Raw genomic sequence first — 13,493 nt, forward strand, 5'->3', positions numbered from 1 at the left:
GTGTGACGTCTCGTTTGATGAAAACCCGAACTTAGCCCACTTCAGCCCCCTCTATTTAAACAGCTCAACGACTTGAGGTAAATGGCGGAAAATATTACTGATTGTAAATTCTTCTTGCAGATTCATCTGAATTTAAAAATAACAACGCTAACTTTCACCTGGACTGAGCTAAAATATTTCGATTATCATTAATTTCGGTGGAATATTAAAATACCACCTTGGATTGTAATGGGTTAATCGTTCTCCGTCAAGGATGGGAAATCATATTGCTCAATTTTGATGTTCCGTTAAATATTATAAGGTGGATAGAACATTTAGCCATGCCCACATAGTTTTATACGATTGATGAACCTATTTCCTAATTGGCTGGCTTATTCCAAATACTTGCTTTTATTGTACTTTGACTAAAAAAATGTATAAACAAAATAGTTCAACAAAAAGAGTACCAATGATGCTGGTACATGCTGTGTGTAAGCCGTAGTATAGACCTTTGTATACCCTATTTCGTTAATTTTATATGAAGATGATATGAAGATAGAACGAAATTAAGAAAGACCTTGCTCAGATTGATAAGCTTTAGACATATTAATGCATATGATTAGGGTCTTGTAAATATATCTCGATCCCGATACCCATTCTTGGTTTCTGTAAGAAGACCAAAACCTTCAAAATATCGTTGAAAAACCTTTAAAACAGAGACTGACTAGTTTTGGCCTTTATTGGTGCATTAGATGACAAACATTCTCTCGGTTCTATAATATCCATTTCCCAGGGTATGCGAAATGTTGCTCAATCCGCGCAATGTTGTGGAACAATGCTGCCGATTTCACGGCACATGAGTCTGGCCCATACAAAATGAATGTTGCCAGTAGCATAAACGTAAGAAACGTAAGTGAGTATGGAATTTAAGGGACATTGTTGAGCTTAAAAGGACATTGAATCACGGAAAATTCTCTTTTTTCTGAAATATTTTGAAAAATGTAGATTTTGATGAAAGACGACCAGGAATTCGATGCTAATCACGAATTAGTATTCGATGTGGCTCTAAGTGGCGTTTCTACGCGATTTCTACATTGGTGCATTGGTCAAGAGGGTGGAGGTCCATAACGTGTCTTAAAATATACTGGTAAATACTAGAGGTAGACGTGGTGGCAAGAAACTCAGAGAATCCGATCCAATATACGGTCTGACCCTCAGAAATAAATATACCAAAATATACCGTCTCATTTTCAAATTATATCGTTATAATATAACGTAAATATGAATAGGATGTATACTTTTGTTTGTAGAAAATGAACTGGTTCCGATAGATCGATATGCTATGCGGCTAATGGATGGGGTGTGAACACACTGTCATCTGCTGTTATTAACATGGCATGTCGCTGGAATACCTGAACATCTGGCTGAATTCCAGCAGCAGGGTGTGTTTGAAGTAGGGCAAAAGTAAGGCTTAAGCCGCACTTAACATTCACTTAACAGCAAGAAAGCATGCTACTGGACCCACAATTTCCACCACACGAATTCGGGACAGTGCTGCCATATTAGCAGAGTTCAGGCTAGATCTAGCTTGAAACGTGGAATTAACAAAAAGCCTATTTAAGCTGTGTTTCATAGTTTTTTAAATACATTGCTTTCTTTTATCTGTAAATTTTTGAATCTATTCTGGATTTTATCGTTGCATACCAGTTTCTCTCCATTTGTTGTTGGTTTAGTAAATCAACCAACAACAACACATTTCCAATTTAGCTGCATCCAAAAATGTCCAAACAAGGATTGATTTTTGTAATATACTCTAAATATTCGTACCTTTGGCATTCTTTGGATTGGCATGATAAGTGGATATATATTTATATTTTGGAAAATATTTCCACTAAAGAACTCAAGTCTAAAAATTAAACCATCCCATACAATAAAATTAAAAAAGTCTTACTAAAAAGGACCATAAAATATGGCAGAAAACTTTAACTTTGGCTCGATACATAAATATATCTTAAGCCATTGTATCGACAATAGTTGAAAATCCTATAAGAGATCATAATATACTTCTCTTAAAAAAAGATTTTTCGGGTGGATTCCATAATCATTCAGGCCTATAATTTAGTGTTATTTCTTAAACCACTGTAGTCCTTGTTTCAAGTTATATACATATATGCGCTGCACCGAAATTCCAAGTGTTGCCGAAAATAAATAATATCAAAAAGGGATTTTTTACACAAAAACACTAAAAACTGCCATAGTGTGTGGCTTTTTTTCCGAATCTAGCTTGTATTGACTTTGAAATTCTGGCATCACTGCCAACGGATGCTGCGCGGAGAACAGCCCCAAAAGCCCCATCAGTGGAACAGTCAGTTGTTTACCAACTCAAAGCCCCAACGGAACGGATGCTGCGCGGACGAAAGAGCCCCAAACATCGAGGAATCGAAACAGCCGACAGAACAGAGAGTTCCACCCAAATCGCGACTTTTAATCCATTCGCCGTGTGCCAAAAGCCAAACAGTGACAGTTCTTCCTTTGCCTTGGTTTTTTTTTCGAGTGTTTGAGAGAAGTGCGGGAAAGATCTCTCCAGAGATCTCCTCAAAGAGAAGAGAAGCCGTGTGTGAATCAGTCAGTCAGGGACAATAGCCATGCGGTCATCGGCAGCCAGAGCCACGTGCGAGCGGCGTGGCCGTCAGCAGCAGAAGCTTCATCAGAACACCCAACAAAATTAGTGAAAATACCATTATTTGTGATTGTGATTCATAAAATCGTGCACAAAAATCATAAATCATAAACCCAAACCAAAACCAAAGCGAACCAACCAAAGCGAAAGTGAAAGAGATTCCTCCATTGTTATCCTCCCAGAGCAGAGGCACAGAACAGTTTACCAACAGTTGGCAGCGTCGCAGTGGGAGAACCACTTGAGAGTCCGAGTCCTCCCGACCCTAAGCGTAAGGTAAGTCCAGGTCTGAAGAAGAATATTCCCGATATTACTGTGATAACCCTGTGGTCTTGAAACTCTTGGAAACATTCATTTGAATTCGATTAGTTAATTGACCGTTAGTAGAGCATCGATGTTATCGGTTAACTTATCGCCTCTTAAGTTCGAGAGCCACCTAGCATTGATAGGTGTCAACATTTCTTGGCTCTGGCATCTTATACGAAAATATCCTGGAATCCCATAAGCTTCTGCAGAAGGGTCTTCTCAATTGATTAGTGATTGGTAGGATCATGATCGTACATCTCAATTAATGAATATCTTGCATCGCACTAGAGTCGCATCTAAAGAATGGGATCCTAACCTATGATTTAATAATAATAAGATGGTGGAATGTAACCAGAAAGCCCCTAATGCATCTCGAGCTGGACCTACTCCCGAATCTATCACATCCTCTACGCCCATTGAATGCCAAGACACTTTATGGGACTTTTATGGGAAATCAGTAGCTCAGGGATCTCCGTGTACCTTCTCTGAGTGTGGCGGTGTGTGCATTCCCACTCGCACTCTCCGTGGCGCAACAACTGAAGGCACATTGAAATTGAATTTCGCTGAATGCATAAACCTCAGAATATTAATTACAAACAAATTACAATTTCCCTGCTTCGCCCTCTTGTCACATCACGGCCCCCGTTTTGGCCACCCCTTTCGGCCAGGCCTTAATTAAAGACGCCAAAGAGTAACGGTAATAACCGACAACGAGAACGACGACCGAAGAGGGTACTGCTGTTGTTGCTGGCGTAATTGTGGCAGACATCGTCGCTCATGCTCGCTTATGTCCCTGCCACCTCCCAGGCTCCACCCATCGCCACCCCGGACCTGCCCCCACGCCTCTTGGCCGCTCTCTCTCTCGCTCTCTCCTCTCAGTCCTTGCTTGCTTTTGTTAGTATAAAAATAAAAAATAATGGAAGAGAATGGAATAGAAGGGAACAGAGAAAGAATAGTGGAAGATGGGGGAAATGTGTGTGTGCGGTGACTGCAAAACTGTTGCCTAAAACAAATGTCTACAAATATGCCTCTCTCTCTCTCTCTCTCTCACTGTCTCTCTCTTTCTATCTGTTTTTCTAGCCCCCTCCCACTGCCCACTCTTTCGCGCTGCCTGATTTATGCCAACGGCAAAATTATGAAAAATTGTTGCAAGCTAAATTTAAAAGAAAATCTGAAAGTAAACACAAGAAAAGTCAAAAACATATCCGACTACAAGATACCCATTAGTCGATCAATTTCCAAGAAAAAGCAGTACTAAGAAAAGGCAAGTGCTGGTATTTCTGGTTGTAATATTTATTCTCCAATGCAATGATTTTGTTGAATTCCCAGATCGTAAGACTACCTAATGATGGCCAAAGCGGATTTCTAGAGCTTTAATGTAGGGGATGCCACAGGTATTTTCTGGATTCTGGCTCTGGGTATGGCGAAACCTTAAAACAATCTTCGATCTGAGTAGGAATCACCAATCAATTGCTTCATCAATTGCTTTTAGTCCCTCAGATCCGTAGAAAAGATAGGTTGATTCTGTATCTCTATAGCAGCCTAATGCATACCCCTATGCTGTAAGGGAGTTACGAGGTACGCGAAGAGAAAAGAAATGAAAATAAATAAATTCGATAATATATCCATAAATTTCGTTCGTTCAGCATTTTCGGCGTCACCGGACGTCGTGAGGTCGTTGGATGTGCCCGTTAGTAATGGCGTTGAGTAGCCGTTAGTTTCTCCCTCCCCTACACCATGCCCATCCCCATCCCCATCCTCATCCCCATTCCCATCCACTGTCCACCGTCATGGCTGCCTTGTAGCAATTAACATGTGCAAATTTCTGGGAACATAAATTTTCAGTAAACTGTTGTTGCTCTCAGCGCCAAATCTGCGTCTGTCGGGGGGCCATTAATTGTGTGGCTCGAAGAGTTGAGGGATATCTGAAGAGACAGAGAGAGAGAGAGAGAGACGGGTAAAGACAGGCAGTAGATCTTGGGAATCTAGGGCATGGGAAATCAGAGCTGGACAACAATTAGAACAGGAGAAATCAAAGGAAGAACGACACGTGGAACAGAACCAATCAAAGGAAGGGCAACAATAATAGGAATAGAGTATCAGAGGCAGGACAACAAGTGGAAGAACTGGTACTGGTATAGTGGTATAGTCGCTATATGGAGAGCAGGTGAAATTCGAGCAAAAAAGGAGACATCAAGACGGTGACGATGATATAACTACTATATTTATATAGGAGATAAGTACAGTCGTTGCCCGGAAGATAATTATTCAAATCGAGGAAATACTATCTTGAAATTAGAGCTGTCGGACCCGAATGGGCCCGTGTTTGCCCAATTCATGGCATCGTGACAATCAAAATTATCCAATTATGGGGATGCATTGCACACAAGCCTTCCCTTGGGCCTCTCCTCAGATGACGAAAATCAAGGAAGTGTCTAATAGAGCGGGGGCAGAGTACGTTTACTGTCATACGCTAGAAAAGAGCTCGATTCAGTTTCGGTTTAAGAGGTAGAATCGAATCAGCATTTCAGAAAGTAAACACATACTAACTTTACTTGCTTAATGGGTCTTGTTTTTATACCCGGTACTCGAAGAGCATATGGGTAGAAGAAAGGAGAGAAGGAAGCGTCTCCGACTCATAAAGTATATAGCCATATCTCGATATAGTCGATATAGTCATGTCCGTCTGTCCTTCCGTCCCGACCAAATTTTTGTCTTACTTTTGTCGTACTTCCAAATTTCGACACGCCACCACACCTGGATCAGATTGGAATATTATTATAGCCAGGCACTCAACCCCCTTCCACGCGCTTACTTACATTCTCTGTCTCTCTCTCACTCGCTCTTCTTCGTGCTGTGTGCGCCCTCTAGCGGAGGAGAGCCATACTGATCGAGTACAGGGTATAAATGTGAAGTCGCGGCCCTGGCTGGGATTCATAGCGTTCCCCTTGGTTTTTTTAAAAATTATTTGTTTTACGATTAATGTCGAAGGTTTAGCTTAGGTTAAAAATATAAGAAAGCATTTAAGACCAAGAATATTGCAGTGCAACACCCAAAATAAGCTCGGAGAGAAAGCGGGGCAAAGAGAGAGAGAGAGAGAGGGAGAGAGAGAGAGAGAGATGAATTTGGTCGACTGAAGGAGTCAAAGGAGGAAGGAGCGGAGCTCAAAGTGGCTTATGCTTGACTGATTTAATGCATGTCAAAATGTCAAAATATGCATGCACAAAGTAACCGTTACACCAAGCATCGTTTCACGCCCCCTGGCGCCCACTGCCACCCCCGCAATACGAAGGAGACCGAAAGCGAAACCAAAACCAAAACCAAAAGCTCTCCTTCAGCGAGGAGAGAGGGGGAGAGGGAAGGAGGGAGAGAGAGAGAGGGGAGAATCCTTTGGCCACAGTCGAAACAATTATAAATGATAAATGTCAAAGAGAGAGAGAGAGAGAGAGAGAGCGAATGGCAGTGAGTGCGGAGCGGCAATGGACAACATTTAAACATTCAAACTTATAGCACACACATATTAAACTTAATTTGGCGCACAGCTCATTAATAAAACACATCACACAGAGAGACAGAGAGAGAGAGAGAGGGATGGAGAGAGAGAGAGAGAGATAGAGAGAGAGAGACCACGAACCCCAAACTTGTAGGCTAGTGTGCAGTGCCATTAAAACTTTAAAGTGTTGTCCTCTCTCCTGACAAATGAGTGGGAATAAAGGCGCAGTGGGATAGGAGGGGGCACCAGAGAGGAGGCGGTGAGCGGTAGGCGGTAGGCGGTGAAGTGGCCGCAATGACGGCGAGTGTGGGTGTTGCTGTAGTGCCATCAGAGGAGGGGATGCCGGCGGGGGGCTGGCGGTGTTGAGGCTGACATAATTTATGCAAAATATAAACCGAGCGACAGGCAAAAACAACTTATTAAAAAATACGCACAACAAACGAGCGACGGCTATAAATAACCCCCAGAAAGCAGACAAACTCCAAGTCACAGAGTAAGACCAAAAGGGAGAGAGAGAGAGAGAGAGAGAGAGAGAGCACACACAGAAAGCGATAGAAGCGCAGAGATAGCGAGGGAGAAGGCATGAGAACTTTCTCAAGTGGCTGCGAAACTGTAAGGATTTCCAGCAACCCCCCCCGCACCGCACCGCACCACTCCGCACCGCACACAGCACTGCCTTTCAACAGGAGGCAGCCCTAAAGGAAGCATATGCACTGTGGCAGCTCTGATAAAAAATTGTATCCATGTGTGCATGTGCGGGCATGCATACGGCAAACACAAAGAATCCTTTTGATCTTAGGTGTAAGATGAGAAAGAAAGTAGTCGCAATGGTTCGCCCTATACCCGATCCCATATTTTGTGGGATTTTCAAAGACCAGAAGGCGATCCCTTGGATAGAAATCGAACAAGAATCAAACCAGTTATTGAAAGGAAAATGGAGAATCGCTTTACAAATTTGTATTCTGATTGTACTACCTTATACCTTTTGCTGTGAAGAAAGGACATGCTGGCTTCGGCTTTTCTTGAGAAAATATATGCTTTCCTTCCCCCCCCCCAACCCATGTTTGCTTCTGTTTTACGGCTGTCGACGCCTGCGGCTCGACCAACAATTTTCAGTTTCATTTTCGTTTAGTGTCAAGTGCCAACAGCAACAGCAACAGCAACAGCTACAGCCAGCAATAGCAACAGTAAGAGCTATAACAACTAACGGTAATAGTCCTGCACACGACAAGCAACTAAAACTGTTGGGGAAATAATATCCAACAGCAACAACTACGAGGACGAGGACGAGGACGAGCCGCAGCAGCAGCAGCAGGAAAATGTCAGGCCCAGCTGCTTGTTAAGGCGACTCTTTGCTTAGGGAAGCAGCCAGAGCAAAGAGCAGGAGGCTGCCAGCAAGAAAAAGATAATATGGGTGTTGGGGGCGGGGGGGAAGGGGGGCCCAAGAAACCAGACCAAGACGTTGGTAAAGCGCGCCGCTGGCTGCTGGATCGTAAGGATAACCTGGATGGATTGAAATGGGTGTAGCAGGGATGGGGTGCAGGATGGGTGGATTATCTTTCGAGCCCGAAACCGTTTAACCCGCTTTCAAGGGATGCAACTTTTTCGGCTAGAGCCTGGATAGCCAGCCATTGTCTGCGGATTATCCTTGGAGTCAGAACCAGAGCCGGCAGACGTTTAGCCCGCTTGATCCCCATAAATCATTGCTGCGGATGGGGGTATTCGATTAGGGGCTAGAGCCTAAGGGATCTTAAAACTGACTTTTATCTGGCTTGCAGGAATAGTGCGTATTATCCCAATGCATTTAGGTGTTTCTGGTGGACGATGGTCTTGTGGTGTGATAGGGACTATCTTTAGCCCCATAAATGAACTGCTAACCAGCCAGAATTTTATTCAAATATATGCACACATTTTTGGATCATAAATAACTCTTTTAGCGGGAGAAAATTGAACCCTTTTATAGCGTTCAGTTTCGACATATTTTCGAGGAATTTTCGAGTTATTTTCGAATCATTTTCGGGTAATTTTCAAGTAATTTTCGATTGATTTTCGATTTTCAATTTTTCCAGTCGAATTTCCAATCAAACCAATCACATTTCAATCCCCTGCATGACCAACATGCGATTCCTCTAGATTTTTTTTAGTTAAATTCCTTTGCCTAAATCCCACATGAAATGAATCTTTTTTCCACCATCAAGAGAAGTCGAATAGGTCTCGAATCAAGCTTTATTTTCGTGACAAATAATATTCCAAATGCTGGTTGGACTGAACTCTGCTTATGTAGAATATGTTTTTGGATTGTATAGTACATATTCATCTGTTAGTAATTGCCGAACGATTTGTAGGTGTTGCATTAAGAGATATACTCCCCATGGATCCGTGTTTGTACATCAATTTGTGTGTGTGTGTGTGTGTGTGTGTTTGTGTTTGTGTTGTGTAAAACGAAAAAAATTTTGATGTAGAGCATTCCAGCATTTGGTAATTGCTGAGAGATCCTTCTAAGAACGAACTTTAAGGGCTATCCACACCCAAATTTGGTTAAAGCAAAGACAACAACAACAACAACAACAACAAAAAGACTAGTGTGGCTCCAAGTGTAATCCTTGGGCTGGAGTTAGTCGTGGAAGACATCCATAAATGGAAAAGCCGCCCGATCGGGCTCGAGCAGATCGATCAAAAAACAGATGGCTCCGGCCCAGCCCTCGAACAGGCTCTGGGGATGATCGGGCGACTTGTGTACATTGTAGAACATCGGATTGCTGAGCATCAGCATGAACTTGTGGGCCCGGTACAGTTGCTTCGGTTCCTTGGTCAAGCGGTATAGCAGCAGGAACACATAGCCGTTGCCAGACACGCCATGACACAGGCCGGGACCCTTGTAGAGTATTCCCTTCTTCCAGACCAAGTCTGCGCAGCGGCGCAGCGCCTTTAGGTATTTGTCCTCGTGGAAGACCAGGTAGGCCTTTGCCAGCATGTAAACGAGTCCCGGGGCACCGTGGCACCACTGATGCAGTCCCTTGTTGATCCCGTAGCGCACGTCCTCCAGGGAACACGGATAGTTCCCCTCCTCGGTCTGCAGACCGACAATAAAGTCGATGGATCCCTTGATGTCGGAGACCATGGTGGCCGAGATTGGGATTGCCGTCTTGCGGAACCAGGGACTGTCCAGCAGCATGTGCATTATGCCGGCCAGTCCATGGGAGGCGCCCAGGTACTGGGTGCCGTGGGTCGTGTACATGAGCGGCATCGGACCACGGGTCGACTGGCTGGCCTCGCGACCGCTTGCTACAATCAAATGGCAAATGGAGACGATCTCCTCATCGGTGATTATCTTCCCGGCCAGGACATCGTTCAGCCAGTAGCAGCCGGCCAGATAGCCGGCACGTCCCTCCAACACCTCATCGCATCCGCTTGGGGTGTGCAGCTTGGCCTTGCTGGCCGAGAGGCCCTGCTTAAAGTTGGCCAGGTCCTGGGCCAGCTCCTGGGGGTCGCCGCAGGCCTGTGAAATGACCGCCGCAACGGCATAGATGCCAGCATTGCCATTGACGAAGGAGAAGCGCTCCCCTGGCTTCTTCTTGAACTGCTCAGCCTTCTCCTTGGCCGCCTGTATGAAGTCCGACGCATGTGTCAGCGCCTGCGGGCAGATATCGCGAGTCCTTGGGCTGGTGGCCAGCTTCCAGAACATGTACGCGATGCCAGCACTGCCCACATAGAGATTACCGCGCTCGTCGTGTCTGCGAAGACGAGGATCCAAAGTGGATCCCACATAGGTGGCGATCAGCCGCTTGATGTACTCCTCCCCATTGAGGAAAGAGGTTTGATCACCCTCAGTAAAGTCGGGATAGGGATTGTCGATGTATCTCTGAGTCATGTCTGTGGGACAATTTGTTGTTTTTCATTTGAATTGTGTTTGATTTGGTTTCAATTGGAGTTTTACCTGTGAAGCGATTGGCGCTACGTTTCGTAATTTTTTTTTTTATTTCAGTTTGTGCTGCTCTCCCAGTGCTCCCGTTGGCTCTGAATACTAGAATGATACTCAACGACACTGACCACACAGCCAACCAACCAGTTGTGATTGAAAAATGAACACAAATCTCATGGCATTCTATGGCAACCTTTTCAATGAATACAAAATATATATAAAACATACAACATTTTATTTTTGCATTTGCAATCACAGCCAGAATTGAATTTATTTCCTGGTTTTTCAAAATAAAAAAAATGTCGATTTAAATCGTAAGAATCGTAAGAATTACTATTATAATTGGAGTTTGTTGCGTAGCAATTTTGTGTGTGAAATATCCTTAGAATGCAGGGAGTTCCGGGGCCCCTAAACAATGTTTGACCTGAGCCGGGAACAGGGAACAGGGAACAACTATTGCGAGTAGTTTGCTTACTAAGCCAAGTTAAGTACTTCCTCTGCTTCTGGGCCTGATTTATATACACACAAATACAAACAAACACAAACGCTTGGAGGCTATGGGAGACATTTGCAATGCTGCTCAAACTGTGGAGTGGGTGCACATAAATTAAGGTAAGGGCGCCACTTCTACGAGTGCCAGGGCGAGTGCGAGTGCGAGTGCGAGCGTGTGAATGTGTGTGAATGAAACGTTTTCTTAACCTTATTTTTGTGTGCATTAAACACACACACAAGCACACACAATCACTCATACTTATAGACACTTGAAAGTTGACTTTTGAAGACCTGAAGGCGATGATCAAGCATCGGCATCGTCATCGTCATCGGCGGCGGCATCGTCATTAACGTTATTATAAAGGCAGCAGCAGGAGGCAAGCAATCATGCAAATTGCACTAATACAAACCCAGATGCACACACACACACACACCCGTACACGCTTATATAATCTGGAAGCCATTAACTGTTACCTATTTGCTGGCGCAAACTTTAAGGCCAGAGGGTGGCGGCCACAGTGCGTATGATTAATTTAAATGCAAGGCTATTAGCATAGAAACCAAATAGAGGAAGCACAGTGAGAGGGAGAGAGAGAGAGAGAGAGAGATGGGGGAGAGGGTGGGTGCAGAGGAGGCTGGGTTATAATTGCAAATGAACTTCTGCCAGATGTGGCATTAAATGATCCCCAACTAAAAACTCTTAAATTCTTAAGCCAAAAATTGTATTTGTACAAAAACTTCTTTTGTGTGTGTTCTTTCAAAGCCATTTCCATGGCAGTAAAAGCTCTGTTTTACTCTTTAACTCTAAAGAAGAAACATGAATACTCTCTCCTCACATTTCAGATACAATTCGATTCCATTTCGGTGAGCCTCTAATATATGTATATTTGTAGGATCTTCTGATTACCAGCCCAAATCCTTAAATACTTAGGTGAATGGCACTGTGTCCCTTTCCTTTTTGAGGCACCAGAGTGTAAAAGGACACTGTTTCAGGGTAAAAACTCAAGTGGCAGGACAAACACTAAGACGCCTTGCTCTCCCTGGCCTGGATGTCTGTCTGTCCGTCTTTTGGAATCTTAATGTGTTTGTCTAACAGTCCACCCGAAACCCATTTTCCATTTGCTTAAGGCACTCAAAATCAATTAAATGCATAGTTTCGAGTTGATCTGAGGGAAGGATGGTAGGAGTACGAGCTAGCTTTTAAGGACAACTGCTGCATGCTCTGCATACTCCTACTCATCGTACTTTTGTGCGACTGCCACTGCCACTGCCACTGGCGTGAACATTTTTATGCGCCACGCTCGAATTCATTAGCCTCGTGATGCCGTGATGTGCCAGAGTCAAGTTCTGTCTGACTGCCAGAGGAGGGAGTCGTCTCTCTGTCTGTCTGACAGCTTGGAGTGTTTAGCTTATTGAAAAGTTTTCATTTGGCCCGACGTGCGCACGTTTAGCACAAACTTCCAGGCAAATGTCAGGCCTGCAGTGGAATCCCAGTCCTGTCGCAGTTCCAGTTCCAGCCCCCCCCCTACACAATGACAAAGTGAACCAACCGAACTGGCGGCTGCCAAGCTAATCAGCCAACGAATGCAACTCCTGCCCCAGCAGCGGTATTTTGCATCTGCCTCAAGCGGCAGCCTAGCCCCCGGCCCCCCAACCACCACCAAGCTGGAGGTACAACTTAAGCCTCCGCCTCGATAGCAGCTCCCAGCTACAGCCCCTGTTTTGGGGCTCAGTTTGAAATGCAGCTGGGAAAAGTTTGCCTGAATTATGTAGCGCGACGGTAATTTGAGGCAAACTTTTGATGCTCGAATAGTTTTAGACACAAACGCCAAAGCTGTGCTGTGCTGTTCTGTGCTGTGCCCTTGCGTAGAGCGTAAAGCGTTAACTTGGCTATTTCGGTGGAGCTGAAAGCTAAAAGCATTGCATCCGAGGGTCGAGTGCTAGGAGTGCTGGCTAAATCGAAAAAGAAGACAGCAATGCGATTGTCAAAGTATTTGCACTTGATTACGAACTTTGTGACTTGCCCCTAAGAGAGAGAGAGAGCGAGGAAGATCCAAAGAATTACCAAGAGCATGGCATATCGAAAAGCCAGCGATAACAAATCGGAATAATCGATGAGAGAGGTGTCAAAGCAATCGTGTATCTTTTCTCCTCCAATAAATCGCCTATCGAAAGCCATCGAAAGTGCCAAATCTTTTCATAAATTTCCATGCACACCCCAGACAATCGCTCAGTGAACTTTTGTCAAGTAATTGGCATCGTTGTGCGCCCAATAATCGTTATCGATGATAACTAAACAATGATTTATCGCCACTTTGCCAGCCACATTGTCTGCTTGTCTCTCTCTCGCTCCTTTAAGCACATCCCTTTCAAAGCCTAGGCCACATTTGACCCGAAATCCTCAAACCTCAAACCTCAAACCTCAACCTCAACCTAAACTTCATCGAAGCTTTACTTGCCGGATTCGGCCATTAAAAACGCTATCAATGCGACCCAAAACGCAAAACGCCAAACGCACGGTGGGGGTAAAGGGCACTGCCACTCGCCATGGCTGTCGAAAAACCCAATACCGAATATACCCAAAAGCGAAACCAATTCCAATTCAAAAACAAATCCATTGTAAA

General features: G+C 44.3%; 1 protein-coding gene across 1 annotated transcript; it reads right to left on the bottom strand.

Annotated features, from left to right (window-relative positions):
- Nucleotides 1–8,672: 8,672 nt before the first annotated feature.
- Nucleotides 8,673–10,466, bottom strand: LOC6598535 (lanC-like protein 3 homolog). The gene is made up of 2 exons (XM_002023695.2): nucleotides 10,393–10,466; nucleotides 8,673–10,328 (listed from the first exon to the last, which is right to left on the bottom strand). The coding sequence occupies exon 2, from the start codon at nucleotides 10,324–10,326 to the stop codon at nucleotides 9,070–9,072; it is 1,257 nt and encodes a 418-aa protein (XP_002023731.1). The 5' UTR covers nucleotides 10,327–10,328; nucleotides 10,393–10,466; the 3' UTR covers nucleotides 8,673–9,069.
- Between the last annotated feature and the right edge of the window lie 3,027 nt (nucleotides 10,467–13,493).

This window comes from Drosophila persimilis, unplaced genomic scaffold, assembly GCF_003286085.1.
Source record: "Drosophila persimilis strain 14011-0111.01,24,50 unplaced genomic scaffold, DperRS2 tig00000579-arrow-pilon, whole genome shotgun sequence".
NCBI classification, from domain to species: Eukaryota; Metazoa; Arthropoda; class Insecta; order Diptera; family Drosophilidae; genus Drosophila; species Drosophila persimilis.